Source organism: Lepisosteus platostomus, chromosome 3 (assembly GCF_059453375.1).
Source record: "Lepisosteus platostomus isolate fLepPlt1 chromosome 3, fLepPlt1.hap1, whole genome shotgun sequence".
Lineage (NCBI taxonomy): Eukaryota > Metazoa > Chordata > Actinopteri > Semionotiformes > Lepisosteidae > Lepisosteus > Lepisosteus platostomus.
Window position 1 is genome coordinate 73,981,101 of NC_142613.1, and position 16,126 is coordinate 73,997,226.

The following is a 16,126-nucleotide window of genomic DNA, read 5'->3' on the forward strand; positions in this document are numbered from 1 at the left end:
AAACATAAAGATATAAATTTTTTATTTTATGTGAAGAATCACCAACAAGTGGGACACAATTGTGAAGTGGAACGAAATCTATTGGATTTTTGAAACTTTTTTAACTAATAAAAAAATGAAAAGTGGGGCGTGCAAAATTATTCGGCCCCCTTGCGTTAATACTTTGTAGAGCCACCTTTTGCTGCGATTACAGCTGCAAGTCGCTTGGGGTATGTCTCTATCAGTTTTGCACATCGAGAGACTGAAATTCTTGCCCATTCTTCCTTGCAAAACAGCTTGAGCTCAGTGAGGTTGGATGGAGAGCGTTTGTGAACAGCAGTTTTCAGCTCTTTCCACAGATTCTCGATTGGATTCAGGTCTGGACTTTGACTTGGCCATTCAAACACCTGGATACGTTTATTTGTGAACCATTCCTTTGTAGATTTTGCTGTATGTTTGGGATCATTGTCTTGTTGGAAGATAAATCTCCGTCCCAGTTTCAGGTCTTTTGCAGACTCCAACAGGTTTTCATCCAGAATGGTCCTGTATTTGGCTGCATCCATCTTCCCCTCAATTTTAACCATCTTCCCTGTCCCTGCTGAAGAAAAGCAGGCCCAAACCATGATGCTGCCACCACCATGTTTGACAGTGGGGATGGTGTGTTGAGGGTGATGAGCTGTGTTGCTTTTACGCCAAACATATCGTTTTGCATTGTGGCCAAAAAGTTTGATTTTGGTTTCATCTGACCAGAGCACCTTCTTCCACATGTTTGGGGTGTCTCCCAGGTGGCTTGTGGCAAACTTTAGACGAGACTTTTTATGGATATCTTTGAGAAATGGCTTTCTTCTTGCCACTCTTCCATAAAGGCCAGATTTGTGCAGTGTAAGACTGATTGTTGTCCTATGGACAGACTCTCCCACCTCAGCTGTAGTTCTCTGCAGTTCATCCAGAGTGATCATGGGCCTCTTGGCTGCATCTCTGATCAGTCTTCTCCTTGTCTGAGCTGAAAGTTTAGAGGGACGGCCAGGTCTTGGTAGATTTGCAGTGGTCTGATACTCCTTCCATTTCAAGATGATCGCTTGCACAGTGCTCCTTGGGATGTTTGAAGCTTGGGAAATCTTTTTGTATCCAAATCCGGCTTTAAACTTCTCCACAACAGTATTACGGACCTGCCTGGTGTGTTCCTTGGTCTTCATGATGCTCTCTGCGCTTTCAACAGAACCTTGAGACTATCACAGAGCAGGTGCATTTATACAGAGACTTGATTACACACAGGTGGATTCTATTTATCACCATCAGTCATTTAGGACAACATTGGATCATTCAGAGATCCTCGCTGAACTTCTGGAGTGAGTTTGCTGCACTGAAAGTAAAGGGGCCGAATAATTTTGCACGCCCCACTTTTCATTTTTTTATTAGTTAAAAAAGTTTCAAAAATCCAATAGATTTCGTTCCACTTCACAATTGTGTCCCACTTGTTGGTGATTCTTCACATAAAATAAAAAATTTATATCTTTATGTTTGAAGCCTGAAATGTGGCAAAAGGTTGAAAAGTTCAAGGGGGCCGAATACTTTCGCAAGGCACTGTAGGTACGTGTGAACAGTAATCCTGGGGACAACATCTTCTGTGCATTTCCTGATATTCTGTAGCTAGTAGCATAGTCCGCATACAGGTTAATGTCCTTTCCGGCAGCTTCACGAAAAATCCGCCAGTCAGTGGTGGCAAAGCAGTGACTTAGAATAGAGTCCGATTCCTCTGACCAGCGCTGAATTGTCCTTGTCGCAGACTTCTCCTGCTTGAGTTTCTACCTATAGACAGGGAGTAGCAGGATGGAGGTGTGATCAGATTTGCCGAAAGGAGGTCGGGGGAAGGCTTTGTTATATCTCGGAAGGGAGCGTAAACATTGTCCAACGTGTTTGTTCAGCGCATCAGGCAATTTATATGTTGATGCAGGTTTGGCATGATTTTCTTCAGGTTCGTGCTATTGAAGTCCCCCACTGTGATGAATGCACCCACGGGGTATGAGTTCTCATGTCTGCTAAGGTGTTCGTGTAGTTCCTCCAGAGCTCCTGTGGTGTTTGCCTGCAGCGGAATATACACTGCTGTGAGGACCACCAATGTAAATTCTCTCGGTAGATAGAACGGGCGACATTTTATTGTCAGGGGTGAAATAGTCTCCACAGCCATACACCAGGAGTTATTAACCATGATGCACACCCCTCCATCCCTGATCTTTCCTGAATCCACTGTCCTGTCCTGACTGTGGACAGAAAAGCCTTTCGGGGGGATAGCAGTCTCTGGAATAGATTAATCAAGTCAGGTTCTGGTAAACGCTAGCACATTGAAGTTTTTAATGTCACTTTGAAAAGCAAGCCTGGCTCTCAGCTCGTCCAGCTGGTTGTCAAGTGATTGAACATTAGCAAGAAGTATGTTTGGAAGTGGAGGGCGATTGCTGCGTTGTCTCAGTCTAACCAAGACACCTGCCCGCTTACCTCTCTTCCTGCGCCGTTGCCGCTTTCCTCCAGGAACAGGTACAGGTAAGACTCCAAAGTCCAGGTAATCCATCGTTATTTTTGGTGCAAGCCTGGTTGTGCTGATAGTCGATCCTATGTCTAATAGCGTTTGTTGGTCAGAGCTGATCACCGAACAAGCAGTACAGTATGTACAGTTAGCAGTACAGAAAACAACGTAAAGTAGAGAAATAGACAGAAACGAATTGGAGCTCCCAGTGAAGATCATAGCGGCACGGAGCCTGTTGTTGCTGTTATTATATTAACAATACAAAACGAATACTAAAGTATGTATTTATCAGCTTTAACATGGTGGTAACAGCACATTGTAAGTGGGGGGTCACTGTTTCCAGTTACACTCAGTGTCTAATGCTCTATTCCTAAACTTATTTTATGCAAAACACCACACATAAAAATTAGAATATACTGTAAATACCATACTGTAACAATTGTCAATTCACAACGCCAAAAAGGCACCTACTGTACGAGGAAAGGATGGCTAAAAAAATATTGTAGAGCCAAGGTAGAGCAATGTTTGGCTGGGCTGTTGTTGGCAAGTGTTTTTCCTCAGCTGTCTCCAACATGTTCAATACTGAAGACTGTTACTGATTTTGTAATTGGGAGATTAAGTCAACAATTAACAATGCAAGTCAGAGAGGGGGATAGTATAAGTATAGGAACTGTCCAGCTGTTTGCATAGCTTTCCTTTTAAATAGAGAAATCAAAATGATTGTGAACCCTAGATAGCTAAAACTTAAAGAGTGGTCTGGGAAGGAACATAATTAGCACTGACTATTATAAATTTGATAATGCCCTTTTACTGAGACATTAAAAAGCTTTATACCTTCATTCACCAGCTGGTTGAAATTAAATACAGAATACCTGTGAATAGCATTTTATCATTCTGCAGTATCTGACAGTATGATTTCCCACTAGCTGATACTGTAACAGGGCTCAGTGAGACGAACATTTCAGAAGTGATGTCATCCCCTTGAAAACACAAGAGTGTAGAGTTCTCTGCCACTGTCTAGGGAATGCTCTGTGTCCACTCGGAGCCTGAAAAATTACAGTACCGACCAGTGTTAAATGAGCACGTGTTTCAGGTTAGAGAAAGCATCTGGTCACGGTTACGGTAAGAAAAACCTCAAACCTTTGACTTCAGTTAATGTTATGGTTACAGAATATAAGAGATATAAGATGTACAGTATGTATATTGTAGTAGAATCTAGGGTGCCACTGAGATGAAATCCTAGCATGTTACATATGGATAACATGGGTTACATTTACTGTGCAGCCTATTGGTCAGAATATAGATATAGAAGATATAGAGATAATGTAACATTTTATATTAATGGTATAAGTTTCATAAAACCCCAATATAAACACCTTTTAATTATGAAAAACGTTCATGTGCATGATTATACCAGAATCAAGGAACACTTTTATAGCCTCCTCTATAAAATTAATAGAATTAAGCAGATGCCAGGAGCACACCTCCTATCTTCTGAAACAATTTTTACCCCATTACCGAGTAATGTTTGTGCATGCAACAGTAGAATGTAAAATGTGTCAGTTGTTCAGATTAATCATTGACAGTGGTCTGCACTAAAGTCGCAACTTAAGCTTTTTCCAAAACTCTCAATGTGGCTAAATGGCCACATGGCTCAAACTCAATTACAAATCTGTTTTTGTTTTAGATCTATAGTATAGAAGGCTACCAGGGATCTTTCAAAGACATGCAGTCAAGATTCTGGTTCGCCCTAATCAGCTATAGGGAATTTCAAATTGTCCTGTAGTCCAAATAGTAAGAAGCCCCTTGGTTTTGTTATGCAGATTCATGTCCATGTCCTCGCCACGTTAAATAACCTGGCAAATCCTGAGCCTTATTTTTCACAGTGCTGCTTTTCACCAGAACATTGTTGAGAGTCTAAAGCCACACTTGAGCTTAAACTGACCCCCTGCCTGCTGCTCTGGGCTTTTTTTGTTTGGACACAGGTTCAAATTCATCTGAGAGCATTCTGGTAGTTTGGAACAGGTTTGCAACTTCACAATTCAACAATTCTCATCTGCGCTCGAACTTTCTAAAGGCACATCCAACTTCATTGTAGATCTCAGTCTCAAAGACTCATTGTAATCAATGCTGAAATAATCTACATGAGCAATCTATGTAGAGCTGCCAATTGCAAACCTCCGTGTCCTTTTCCAATTTTGTTTGTCATCCATATTAAAGACAGTTTTTCACTATCAATTTGCACGTTAAATCGTTTGTCACAAGGGGGTCCTGGTGTGCAGATAGTCTAAAACAGAGATCTGGAGAGCTCTGTGACAAATTAAACACAAGCTGAAGTATTCATTTTTTTCTGATATTAATGTATTGCAAACCTTTTTGCACTTCACTATTGTCGTTTATTATTCCAGATGATGAGGAATGGAAATGTGAAAGTTTCATGTGGGTATCCCAATAGTGTAGGAAGTGATTCACAGTGATTTAATTAGTGATTGTCTTTATATTCTATTCATTTATTGCAAAAATTATAAAATGCTATTAATTAATACACACAATAAGAAAATGTGAAAACAAATCAGTCTTAGTTTTTATTCATATGTAACATTGACAGGCAAGCATTTGTTCTCCATGAAATTCATCAATGGATATTATTTAAAAATAAGAAAATGAAAAATTAAGATTAAGTGCAATAGTTGATCTTTGCTTTCACCCTCTTTGTCAAAAGCATTTTTACATTTTATCAAGCCTATTACCTTTTACAGTATATGGAAAAGAGCTTCATCTTGAAGAACCTGTAAAAGGAGTTAATTCCATTTAGTTTTTTTTTATTTTAAATGCCTTCACCATAATCAGAAGATGAAAATGGGATTTATTGGCCAAGGGGAGGTTTCAGGGTACAGCCCAAGTGAATTTCTCCCTTAAAAGGTACAGAACTGTGCAGGAGAGCATGGTTCCTCTCCCCAGAGATTAAGGGTAATGAGAGAGATAGTATTTATAGATGATCTTTTATGTTCATGCCCTTCAATCCCACTTTGACTTCATCTTTTCCATGGCTGATTTCACACCTAGACCCTTCATCACACAACATTGTTAACAACATCAGCTTCCGTAAGGTACGTGCTTCATCTTATCCTTTTTCTCTTCCACTGCAAAACTTTTGTTCACTATATTGAAGGCTAGACATGTAAATTAGTACAGTAAGCATTTTTATATTTGTGAATAAAACTAATATATGAAATATAATTAAAATATAATTTATTTTATTATTTTATTTGACGTTATTTTGTTTATATACACTAAGTTATTTGTTTTGTGTTTATTCATAGCTGCCTTATGCAAACTTTGCTGGTAGATGTGATTCAACACCTTTCTTACAGTATAATTCATGTTGATAAACCATGTAAAACATCATACAGTATCATAGCTTTATTAATCCCTACGGGATTAAGAAAGTATTATCTATCCATCTATAGCTTCTCAAGAGATCTGTTTGTTATGGCAATATAGTATTGAACCTGAATTTGATATACTGTATAAGTAAAGTAAAGTATTTCCCATAGGATAGCATTGTACATTCAGGAGGTGATTATTCGTTTGCTACTCAAATGAGTACTCCTCAAAATATTCTGCAAGAAAACTATCGAATCAGGTGAATAATAGAAACTTCAGTGTCAATTGATAAGAGCACTGGATGGTACTCATATCAGGTTGAGGTGCCTTGATGCAAGTATTTAAATCCTCAAACACATTCAGAAAGTCAACCCTGCAGACGTCTTCAGATTGAGCACTGTATTTATGAGCAGGAGGACACACATGGAAACTATGTTCAAGTGCACTTAAAACAAAGTCACCTCTTTATGCAGTGGGTTGTGGGAGTATGAAACAAGCTACCCTGCTTCTTTTCAAGAAATATTGTAGCTCAAGAGGTCCTTGGATCAATGAGTTACTAACAATTGTACTAAATGGGCTAGATAAGCCAGATTCCTTCTGTCATTTGTAACTGTTCTAAAGTTCTTGTTTATTATATAAATATACATTACGTTTAATCTATAATCTACGTCCTGCCTTACTGACTGCCTGATAGTTTCATACTCCATATTGACTCCACACTGACTTCTGTTTCAAGTAGTATTTTTGCACTGCACATACCAAATGCTCAAAAGAAGGCTCGTACAAGATGTATCCTTCCAATTTAGCCTCTTGATTTTATAATGACCTATACATTTGACTGAAGTTTTAAATTTAATTCAAAGGAAAAGTGTGTCTTTATTCTTTTACTTGGCCTGTTTAAATAACTGCTATTTTAAACATTGCAAGGTTGATGACATTTTTATTCAGTATGGCTAAAGTCTTATTTAGTCCTTTAATTTGCTCACTGTGAAGATTTTTCTGTTAATCCACTGAATGACACTTCATATTCCTGTTGTCTTAAGTTAAGTTGGTCTCAGTTACAAGACAGGTTCTGATTTTCAGTATGTCTACTTTGTAAAATTGAGGTAGGTTATAAAATAAAAATCATTAAATAAGAAATTGAATTAAATATGCTGTGGAAAGCTAGAAAATGAAAGCTAAAAATGTGTTTTAATCAAAATGTAGATTGTAATGGGAACGTTGGAAAGGAATTTCTAGATACGTTTTGGCATTAACCTAAAAATGGATAGCCATAGCAACGTTCGATAAATTGATCTGAACAAGAGTCATCAGAGTGGAAAGGCATAATTTAAGTTTAGCAACAATGATTTGACGACAAGAGTTGTATGCAATGCTCTTGGCTGTCATTACATATTGTAGGAATGTTTTATGAGGATAAATATACCTCTTGTTTATAAGCTTTGCATTTCCCTGTTGCATTGCAAATTCAGTTTCCAGCTCAATTTTCACTGTCCACGAGAATGTGGAACATGCAGAGTAACTAAACAGATAGTAAACTGAGCAGCTTGTTTAATTTGTCCCCCTCCTTTCCTTGTGTTCCTGGGAGATCTATTATACACAGTACTCACACTAGTTTGATTTCATTCCAGTGGCTCCAAATCAAACTAATGGAATTACATCTGTCCTCAAAGATCATGTGCAGCATCAAAAGTCACATCAGCGATTCCAGCCAAGTAAAACTAAAGGCTGGATTAACACTGTGGGAATTTATACAGCACTGACCTTTAGTCAGATCTGGGATATTCTCACACCTTAATGCTAAAGTTCTTATGTTTTTGAACAGATGAACACTGGAACAAGGGTGGCACAGTAGAGCAGTGGTTAACATTGCTGTCGTGCAGTACTGAAGCCCTGGGTTCAATTCTGGACTGGGGATCTATCTGTGTGGAGTTTGTATGTTCTCCCTGTTTTGGAATGTTCCTGATGATTTTTTGCGATTTTATTGCAGTTGATGCTGATGATGTTGTTTTGAATGCTTCATGAACATACTGTATAATTCCTTTTTCTCTTGTTGATAGTTACTTCACTGCAAAAATGTCAGCTGAACGGTTTGACTGTCATTACTGCAAGGATTCACTGCTGGGAAAAAAATATATTTTGAAAGATGAAACCCAGTACTGTACCAAGTGCTATGAGAATTTATTTTCCAACTGCTGTGAAGACTGTATGATGCCAATTGGATGTAACTATAAGGTAGGTTTCTACGCAATTCAATATGAATGGTGTACAAATTGTGCGTTAGCATCTCTGGAGCTTTGAACATTTCTAAACTTCTCTTAAGAGTTACTGTGGTGGGCCATAGTAAATATGAAGTAAAATGTATGAATGCACAATGAAATAATATAAAATAATGCATATATATATATGAAACTTTTGATGGACTGGCATCTCATCCAGGGTGTATCTAGCCTCACACCTGGTGTTTACTGGGATATGCTTGGGAGGTTGCTCCCCGTGACCCTGTAGATCTGATAAAGCAATTAGAAAATGGATGAATGGATATATGTGACACAACAAAAAATATTCTGCTTGGTTTTCCCTGGCTAAAATGCGAAGAAAGTAACAGTGTAAACTAGTGTAATTACTGCATGAAAGTATATCTTACTATGTTTCAAAAATGTTTCAGCCACATTTATCACCTGCAGTAAGATTGAATATATAATGTGCTGTGTATGTATTTGTAAAATTCCTTCACAAGCCTTCTACCTTCTAGTATTGGCCACAGCCTATTGCAGTTTCTATGACATTACCGAGCGAGAAGTGTCTTTATCAAAAATACAACCGCAGCACCCACACTGGAGACATGAGCCCACAGCTCTCAAGTTTCCTGACAAAGCAAGCAAGCAGGGATTCAGAGTAACTTTACCACTTTCTTTGAATTTAAAGTGGTTATCCTTTCTCGTTGCGTGTGTCAAAGGATCTTTCGTACAAGGATCGTCACTGGCATGAGCAGTGCTTCAAGTGTGCCAAGTGTAGCCGGTCTCTGGTGGAGAAGCCCTTTGCTGTGAAAGATGACCTTCTTCTCTGCACAGAGTGCTATTCCAATGAGTACTCCTCCAAGTGCTTCACCTGCAAGAAAACCATCATGCCTGGTACAGTAAATAAGAGGAACTTCAATCTCACTGGATGAGTCAAAGATGAACAACTAAATTTATACATGTTGTTCAGCAGCCCCCCAGGACTGTGTCGCATTACCATAGCATTATCTGCAGTACTACAGTGAAGCTTTATACCATAGCAGTACGTCAGAAATCAAAAGAAACATGAAGACTCATTCTGCTTTAAGCTTGCATGTCTCATACGCACATGGTATGAAGTCTAACTTGGTTCCTCCTTCTCGACAGGTTCTCGCAAAATGGAGTACAAGGGGAACCACTGGCATGAGACCTGCTTCCTGTGCCATCGTTGCCAACAACCCATAGGGACCAAGTCCTTTATCCCCAAAGATAACGGCTACTTTTGTGTCCCCTGTTTTGAGAAACAGTTTGCTTACCATTGCAGCTCTTGTAAAAAGGTGAGCATAACGTAAAAAACAATTATTATTATATTGCTCTAAGGGCAGCACAGTGGTGCAGTGGTTAGCGCTGTTACATTGCAGTGATGGGGCCACGAGCTCAATCCCACTTCTGGGAGTGGTGTCTATGTAGTGTTTGGATGCTCTCCCCATGTTTGTTTGGGTTTCCTCCCCCTGTCCAAAATATATGGTGTGTTAATTGTCTTCTGGGAAGATTGGCCCTGGTGTGTGTGTGCATGTCCGTGTCTGTGTGGTGTCCTGTCCAGGGTGTACCCTGCCTTGTGCCTGTTGCTCCATTGGCTGAACTACAGCTCCCCCCGTGATCCCGAATGAGAAGAAATGGTTAGAAATGGAATGAATGGATTATGTTGCTTTGCTTTTAAAATTGACTACTATTAATCGATATTATTTTGCTCTTATAATACTCAAGGTTTCCTTTGGATGAAAGTAAAAACTAAAACAGATGCTTACAATAACAAAAAATGGAATAGAACAGCACTCAGCAGCTCCTGCTGTATTGAAAGGAATGTTTCCTTAGTCTGGATTTTTTCTGAATCAATCTCAGAAAGAAATATTCTCACTACTGGGGAGGTTTCCCTAGCAAACTAATCCCCCCCACACACAACTCTCTCAGCTTTTGACTTTCTCACTTAATCTATGGTCATAAAACAAAAGAAATCATTACAGTACCTACAGTATATTAATGTTACTTCTTGCTAATAAATAAGTTGTTAAATTACAGTTATCTATGAATCATACTGCAAGATGCACAGCATTGATTCCCTTTTTTATCATCATTGCTGTCTGATGGGCTGGGAAACACTGAAAAATAAGACTTAGTTAAGTACAGTTAAGATCATCCTCTACCAAATAAATACACTATATACTAGATAGTGTGCACTGTTTTTATCCATGGTGTTTAATCATGTCACAGAGTTTTTAACCCTGCAAGTTGGAAAAATGGAAAAAATACTGGATATTCAAATCCAGGCCACATGGCACTGAAGTCATTTCACAGCACCAGGTTCCTGGGTTCAGATCCGGTTCTGTCTGTGCGGAGTTTGCATGTTCTTGCTATGCTTGAGTGTGAGTGTGCTCTTTGATGGGCGCACTGTAACCCCTGACTGCCAGGTTAGGATCATGAGCCAGCACAGATTAAGCAGCTGTTACTGAAAATGAACTGAGAAGTGACAGAAAAGAAGCCTGCACCGCGCCCCTCCTGAAGGTGTTGGTCTTGTTTTGGAAGGCTATAACAACTGGCGGAGTGACTTACAACGACAAGCCCTGGCATCGGGAGTGCTTCTTGTGCATTGGGTGTAAGAAGCAGCTGGCAGGGCAGCGCTTCACCTCCAGAGATCAATTCCCCTACTGTCTGGACTGCTTCAGCAATCTGTACGCTAAGAAATGTGCTGGATGCACAAAGCCCATTACAAGTAAGTGCACTGAATTATCAGGAAAACATTCATGACATGATAGAGGTCATCGCTGAGCTGTTTATGCATGAATGGGTGGAATCTTTCACTGAAGTTTGCCTCGGTGTTTCTGCTCCCTTAATCTGGTGCCGAGATTGTTCCCGAAGGGCTTTATTTTCATTGCTGCAGTACTAGAATAGCAGCTAAGGAACATGAGCAGACATTGCAGTCGAGGGAATGACAGGTTATATAAAGTGTTCTTTAAGAATGTTTAATTAGCGCTAACCCATTTTTCTTCCTATCAGGCCTTGCAGGAGTGAAGTACATTTCCTTTGAGGAGCGCCAGTGGCACAGTGAGTGCTTCAGCTGCATGAAGTGCTCTGTGTCTCTGGTGGGACGGGGATTCCTCACTCACCGCGACGATGTCCTCTGCACCGACTGCGGCAGAGAAAAGTAGACAAGCAAACTTCACGAGATGTTTCTCAGCTGTCTTCTTCTTCGAAACACGCAGTTTGACTTGCTCACTAACAGTTTTACAGAGCCTCTGCAAGAGTTGCAGACAGCAGACTCTCTGATTCTCTTATAGGTGTGCAACATTTTTTCAGTGAATAGGAAAACACAACTACAGTATAAATTGTAGGCAGCTACAAAGCAAGCTTGATTAATATATTGGAAGCTGAAGTGCTCATCTTTTCAAAATCAAACTTGCATGCCTTTGTCTGATTCAAGCTCTGATGCATCTGCTCCATGTGTGTTTTAATGCAAACAGACACTGAGTGAGAAAAATGAGCTATTTTAATGATTATCAATAAGAACTAATTATTACTGCCTGAGGTGACCTAAGAGCATTGCTTCAATTATATTGCAAAGAAAATATGAAAAGCATGGATGATATTTTAGTTTTATCACCAGTATTGTTAATTGATAGGGTTATTTGATAGTCGTAAGAGTTCTGTTTAGCTTATAGTTAAATTAAAAGGACAATCTAGAATTTGTGATATGTTCTATTTAATTAACATATGTGCTGAAGACGTTTTTGTGTATTGCTACTTATTTTGAAGGATTTCTTTAGCTACATCATACAGTATACATTTGTGAGAGTATATACTGTAGCACACACTTGTATATATTTCAGTAAGAGCAATGTAAAGCCACAGATAAACATTTAATCAGGACTTTGATTACATTTTAAGTAATATTTATCATTAATGTTTTTATGTTTACTATTTAGCTGTTTTTATGAGCAATAATAGCATAAATTAGGGATTCTGTCAAGTTTCTGGTTTCATGTTCTTATAGTAAAATTTCACTACGTAAGTAAAAATAACTGAAAGCTTGATTACCTTGATTGTAATTTCAATTCAGTTGGTCTTTACACAAAATAGAGGTAGATATTGTTAGGATTGGAAGTTATGAAATAAAAATATACAACTAAAATTAATTATTTGAATTTTAAAAACCCTAATGTTAATGCATGAACTCTATAATAGCAGTACTTAAATCTCCCATTATTTCATTGTTATTATTCAGCACTAAAATACTTGCTTACTTGCTGCAACAACAATACTAGTTTACACATTAATATTGATTTTTATAACTTTAGAAAGTGTCTTAATTCGCTAAAACAGGCAGCAGCATGTAGTGGTTGCTAGGGCTCAAGATGAGAGGGTTGTGGCTTCAGCTGTCAGGTAGGATATTGTTGTTGAATCCTCTGGCAAAGAACTTCAGAATTTTCTTCCCAGTTGGCTTAGATAGATAGATAAGACTTAAGGGAAATTGATGTGTTACAGCAGTCCAGTCCAAGACAACCAAAAAAAAAAACAGACATCAGAACAGACGAAAAATTAAAATACGTACAGCAATACAAAATAAATATAAAATAAATAAATAAAAATAAATAAATACATAGATGCGTGCAGAATATGTTCATAGTCACTGTAAAAACAATTAAATATGTGCAAAATGTGCATAGGTATATACAGATTGAGTGTCCAAAGCAAAAAGAACAATGGAGCAACATGCTGTCCATAGACGAGCAAATGAAGGGCTAACAGGCCTAGCCTAGGGCAACGTTATACACCCTGACAGCTGCCAGGAGGAAAGACCTGCAGAAACTTTCCCTTGAACACCATGGTAAAAGGAAAAACGTAATGTACAAATTTAGGAGACTGAAATATGCATCTATCCATCTTCTAAGTGCCTTATCCAATGTATGGTTGCAGGGGAGGTAGAGCTTATCCAAGCAAAGGGAGCATGGCAGGATACCTTCTGGACAGAACACCAGTCTATCGCAGACACAGACACGTACAGCACTATACTCATTCACACCAAGGCCCAACTTTCCCAGAAGCCCACTAACCTGCCAGTATGTTTTGGGAATGCTGGAAGAAATCAGAGTATCTGGTGGAAGCCCACACAGAACACAGAAAGAACAGAGATACCACCCCGGGTCTGAAACAGATCCCAGGGCCCCAGAGCTGCGAGCCATCAATGCCAACCATTGCGCCACCACGCCACCCGAGATTTAAAGAGATAATAGAAAGGAATAATAGAGGTTTCAGATCTGAAATTTGCAGGCCACCTGAAACCACCGTTTCACATGTAAGCAGATGGCTATGTGGAGTTTTTAACAAAAGTTCAAGAGGAATAATAGTAACCAAGGTCTGCCTCATCTCTGCTGTTCCAACGCATAATTCTCCATGACATCAGATCCTAAAACAACTATACAGTAAATACAAGAGTTAACCTCCCTCTCTTGCTCCCCTTTGTCTTCCTGTACCCCTCCTCCACCCCATCCCCACCTCTGTAGATTCCCTGGTTAACGTATCTCTTTGTGAGAGTCATAACGTCCTCAGGCAAGAGGTTTAAGTCAAAGTTTCTTAAGTTTAATTCCTCAATAAACACTCCTTAATGCTTTTTCTTATTTACTGATGTCATTCTTCATCAGATGCAGATTTGCAAGCCTCCTGTTGTGGATGGTGGCTGTGGACAGTTAAGAGAACTACGGACTTGATTACTATGACCTCTTACTCTTGCCTTAAACTAGGTTCTTACTCCTAAGACTGACCAATTCCTTTTCAAATCTTTTCATTCATTTACAGATTTCGGCTTTTCTTGCATCCCCCAAACTCGTCTCCCAGATTGCCCCGAAAGCTCTTTCTCACCTCCCGTGTCTATTCTCTCTCATTCTCTTTCTTCTGTCCTCCTTAATTCCCATTCCTGCTCTCCCTCCCAATGTGTTGAGTGTTTTTCTTTCTACTTTTCCGCCTGGAATTAACCTCTACCTGCTCCTCTGCCGCTCCCTCACTGAGGCAGCTCCCACTCCAACCCCTTGAAACAATCTAAAAAAAAATCTTTTTGAAATGGTCAGATTATCCCTGGCTCAGTTTTATGTCTTTAAATTATAGGCAAACTAAAGACCATAACAGAAGACTGAGTTTCTTATTGAGATCTATGGAATAATTTGATTAACAGTCAGGAAGAATAATGACATCTGCATGGTTACTAGCATTTTTAATCCAACACTAATATTTGGTTCTGTACACAGAAATCTGTGTCCCAGATTGAAGACTAATATCTGTCCTGTGAGGCAACTGCACAATTGTAATACACAGGATGTTAGCGAAGAACCATAAGGCTTATGAGTTAATTGATTCTAGCTGCACTAGGAATTAATAATCCTCTGCTATTATTTTTCGCTTTGTAATTTCTATCCTTGCCAAAAAAGTAAATGTGTTTTTTTTATTTGTAAGACTGCTTTTTTTGTGAAAATAAACACAATAATTTGATTCATCAGTTAGCATCTGTTTGTGGTTATTTTTACATTTTAAATAGCACTTGACTTTGAGCTGCCATTTTTCCTCAGGAAATAGCCAGCGCGTGTTTGAACGTGGAACACTGACACCACCTATGGGACAAGCTCTGGGAGATCAGTTAGCATGCATCGCAGATCACAGAAATACTCATAACAATTTGGCAGCAATGCAGTGATCATTTAGTTTTTATATTAGAAGGAAATACCATATTCAAAACACTCTTGTCATGTGACATTTTTGGAAGTTTTTACACTAGGTGTTCACTGCGTCTGGATTGAAGCTCTTTTGATTTAAAATCAAGTATGATTTTCATTATATACACTGCTGTAGAGAGAGAGAGGTTTCATGGGAGTGACCCATACAGTCAAAAGTAGTGGTTATGGTCTGGTGCTCAGTATGTCCCGTAATGTTTGAGGAATGTAATATTACAGATGCCTCTGGTATCATCAAAGGCAGCTGTGAATCTGGAAAACGAGCTAAATCTCTGAGTTAATTCAGAGAGCCTCAAACATTTGTGGGCGGTGGTTGGAAGATTAAAAAACACCCATGAAAAGCATAATTCAGAATACGCAAAAAATTACTAGGGGAATAGGAAAACTAGGGGACTACAGCAGATGTCTTGTGACACCATAACTATCTCCATAACACTCGTTAACATACAATATAGTGGTTATGATTATGAGAGGAAGAACAAATGGCCATTAGGGGTAATCTCAAATATTTTGGTTGAACAGTATATTTGATTTGCTTTTTACTATCAGGGTCAAGGGAGCAAAATCTTATTTACACTGGAATTTACACCTAGGCTGTAAAAGAATACAGTATATACTGTACGTACAGCATACTGTATAGGATCCAATCATCATGGAATAGTGCTCACCCACCATCAATTGTGGGCTGCAGACCAGATTATTTCCTTTCACATCTTGATTTTAAGAAAACACGAAGGACTTTTTGAAGAGAAAATACTGTGGGCCTATGCTGATGATGTTAATGCTGCAACGTATCATTTATTTTAGCAGTTTCTCAATGTATGTTTCATGTATTTTATGGGTGGGATTTGCAATGTGGAAATTCTATTTATGCTATGTTTTTCAATAAGAGAAAACCTCCAAAGTCCCTGACTTAAATGTGTTTTAAATAGTCTTAATAGTTAAGAATATGAAGTATTTAAAACATAATTCTACAGTACTGTATGTTACCTACTTTAAAGTGTTATTTAATCACTCTCTGATGTTTCAATATTAAATAGTGAATGCAGTAATCTATATTTTTTAAATTAAATAACATTAGGGCACAGCTCCTTTCTTTACTTCTGCAACGGAACTGTAAGTCTAGAAAAAAAGAAACATGGAAATTGCTACCTTGAAGTTTAACTCAAGCATCAAAAGTGACTCATTCAGAAACAGAGCACAACGATAATGGTGAACTGCAATAATGGTAACTTTGCTTTTCT

General features: G+C 38.6%; 1 protein-coding gene across 2 annotated transcripts in view; it reads left to right on the forward strand.

Annotated features, from left to right (window-relative positions):
- Nucleotides 1-14,645, forward strand: part of fhl5 (four and a half LIM domains 5) — a 33,696-nt gene extending 19,051 nt beyond the window's left edge. The window contains exons 1-6 of one of the 2 annotated variants that reach the window (XM_088626785.1): nt 5,456-5,610; nt 7,948-8,122; nt 8,847-9,021; nt 9,274-9,443; nt 10,690-10,876; nt 11,161-14,645. In XM_088626785.1, the coding sequence (XP_088482911.1) occupies nt 7,964-8,122; nt 8,847-9,021; nt 9,274-9,443; nt 10,690-10,876; nt 11,161-11,312 (843 nt within the window). In that variant the 5' untranslated portion in view covers nt 5,456-5,610; nt 7,948-7,963 and the 3' untranslated portion in view covers nt 11,313-14,645. Of the gene's footprint in view, nt 1-5,455; nt 5,611-7,947; nt 8,123-8,846; nt 9,022-9,273; nt 9,444-10,689; nt 10,877-11,160 lie in introns of those variants that run through there. The other variant, XM_088626786.1, reaches the window with a different exon arrangement.
- Nucleotides 14,646-16,126: the final 1,481 nt, after the last annotated feature.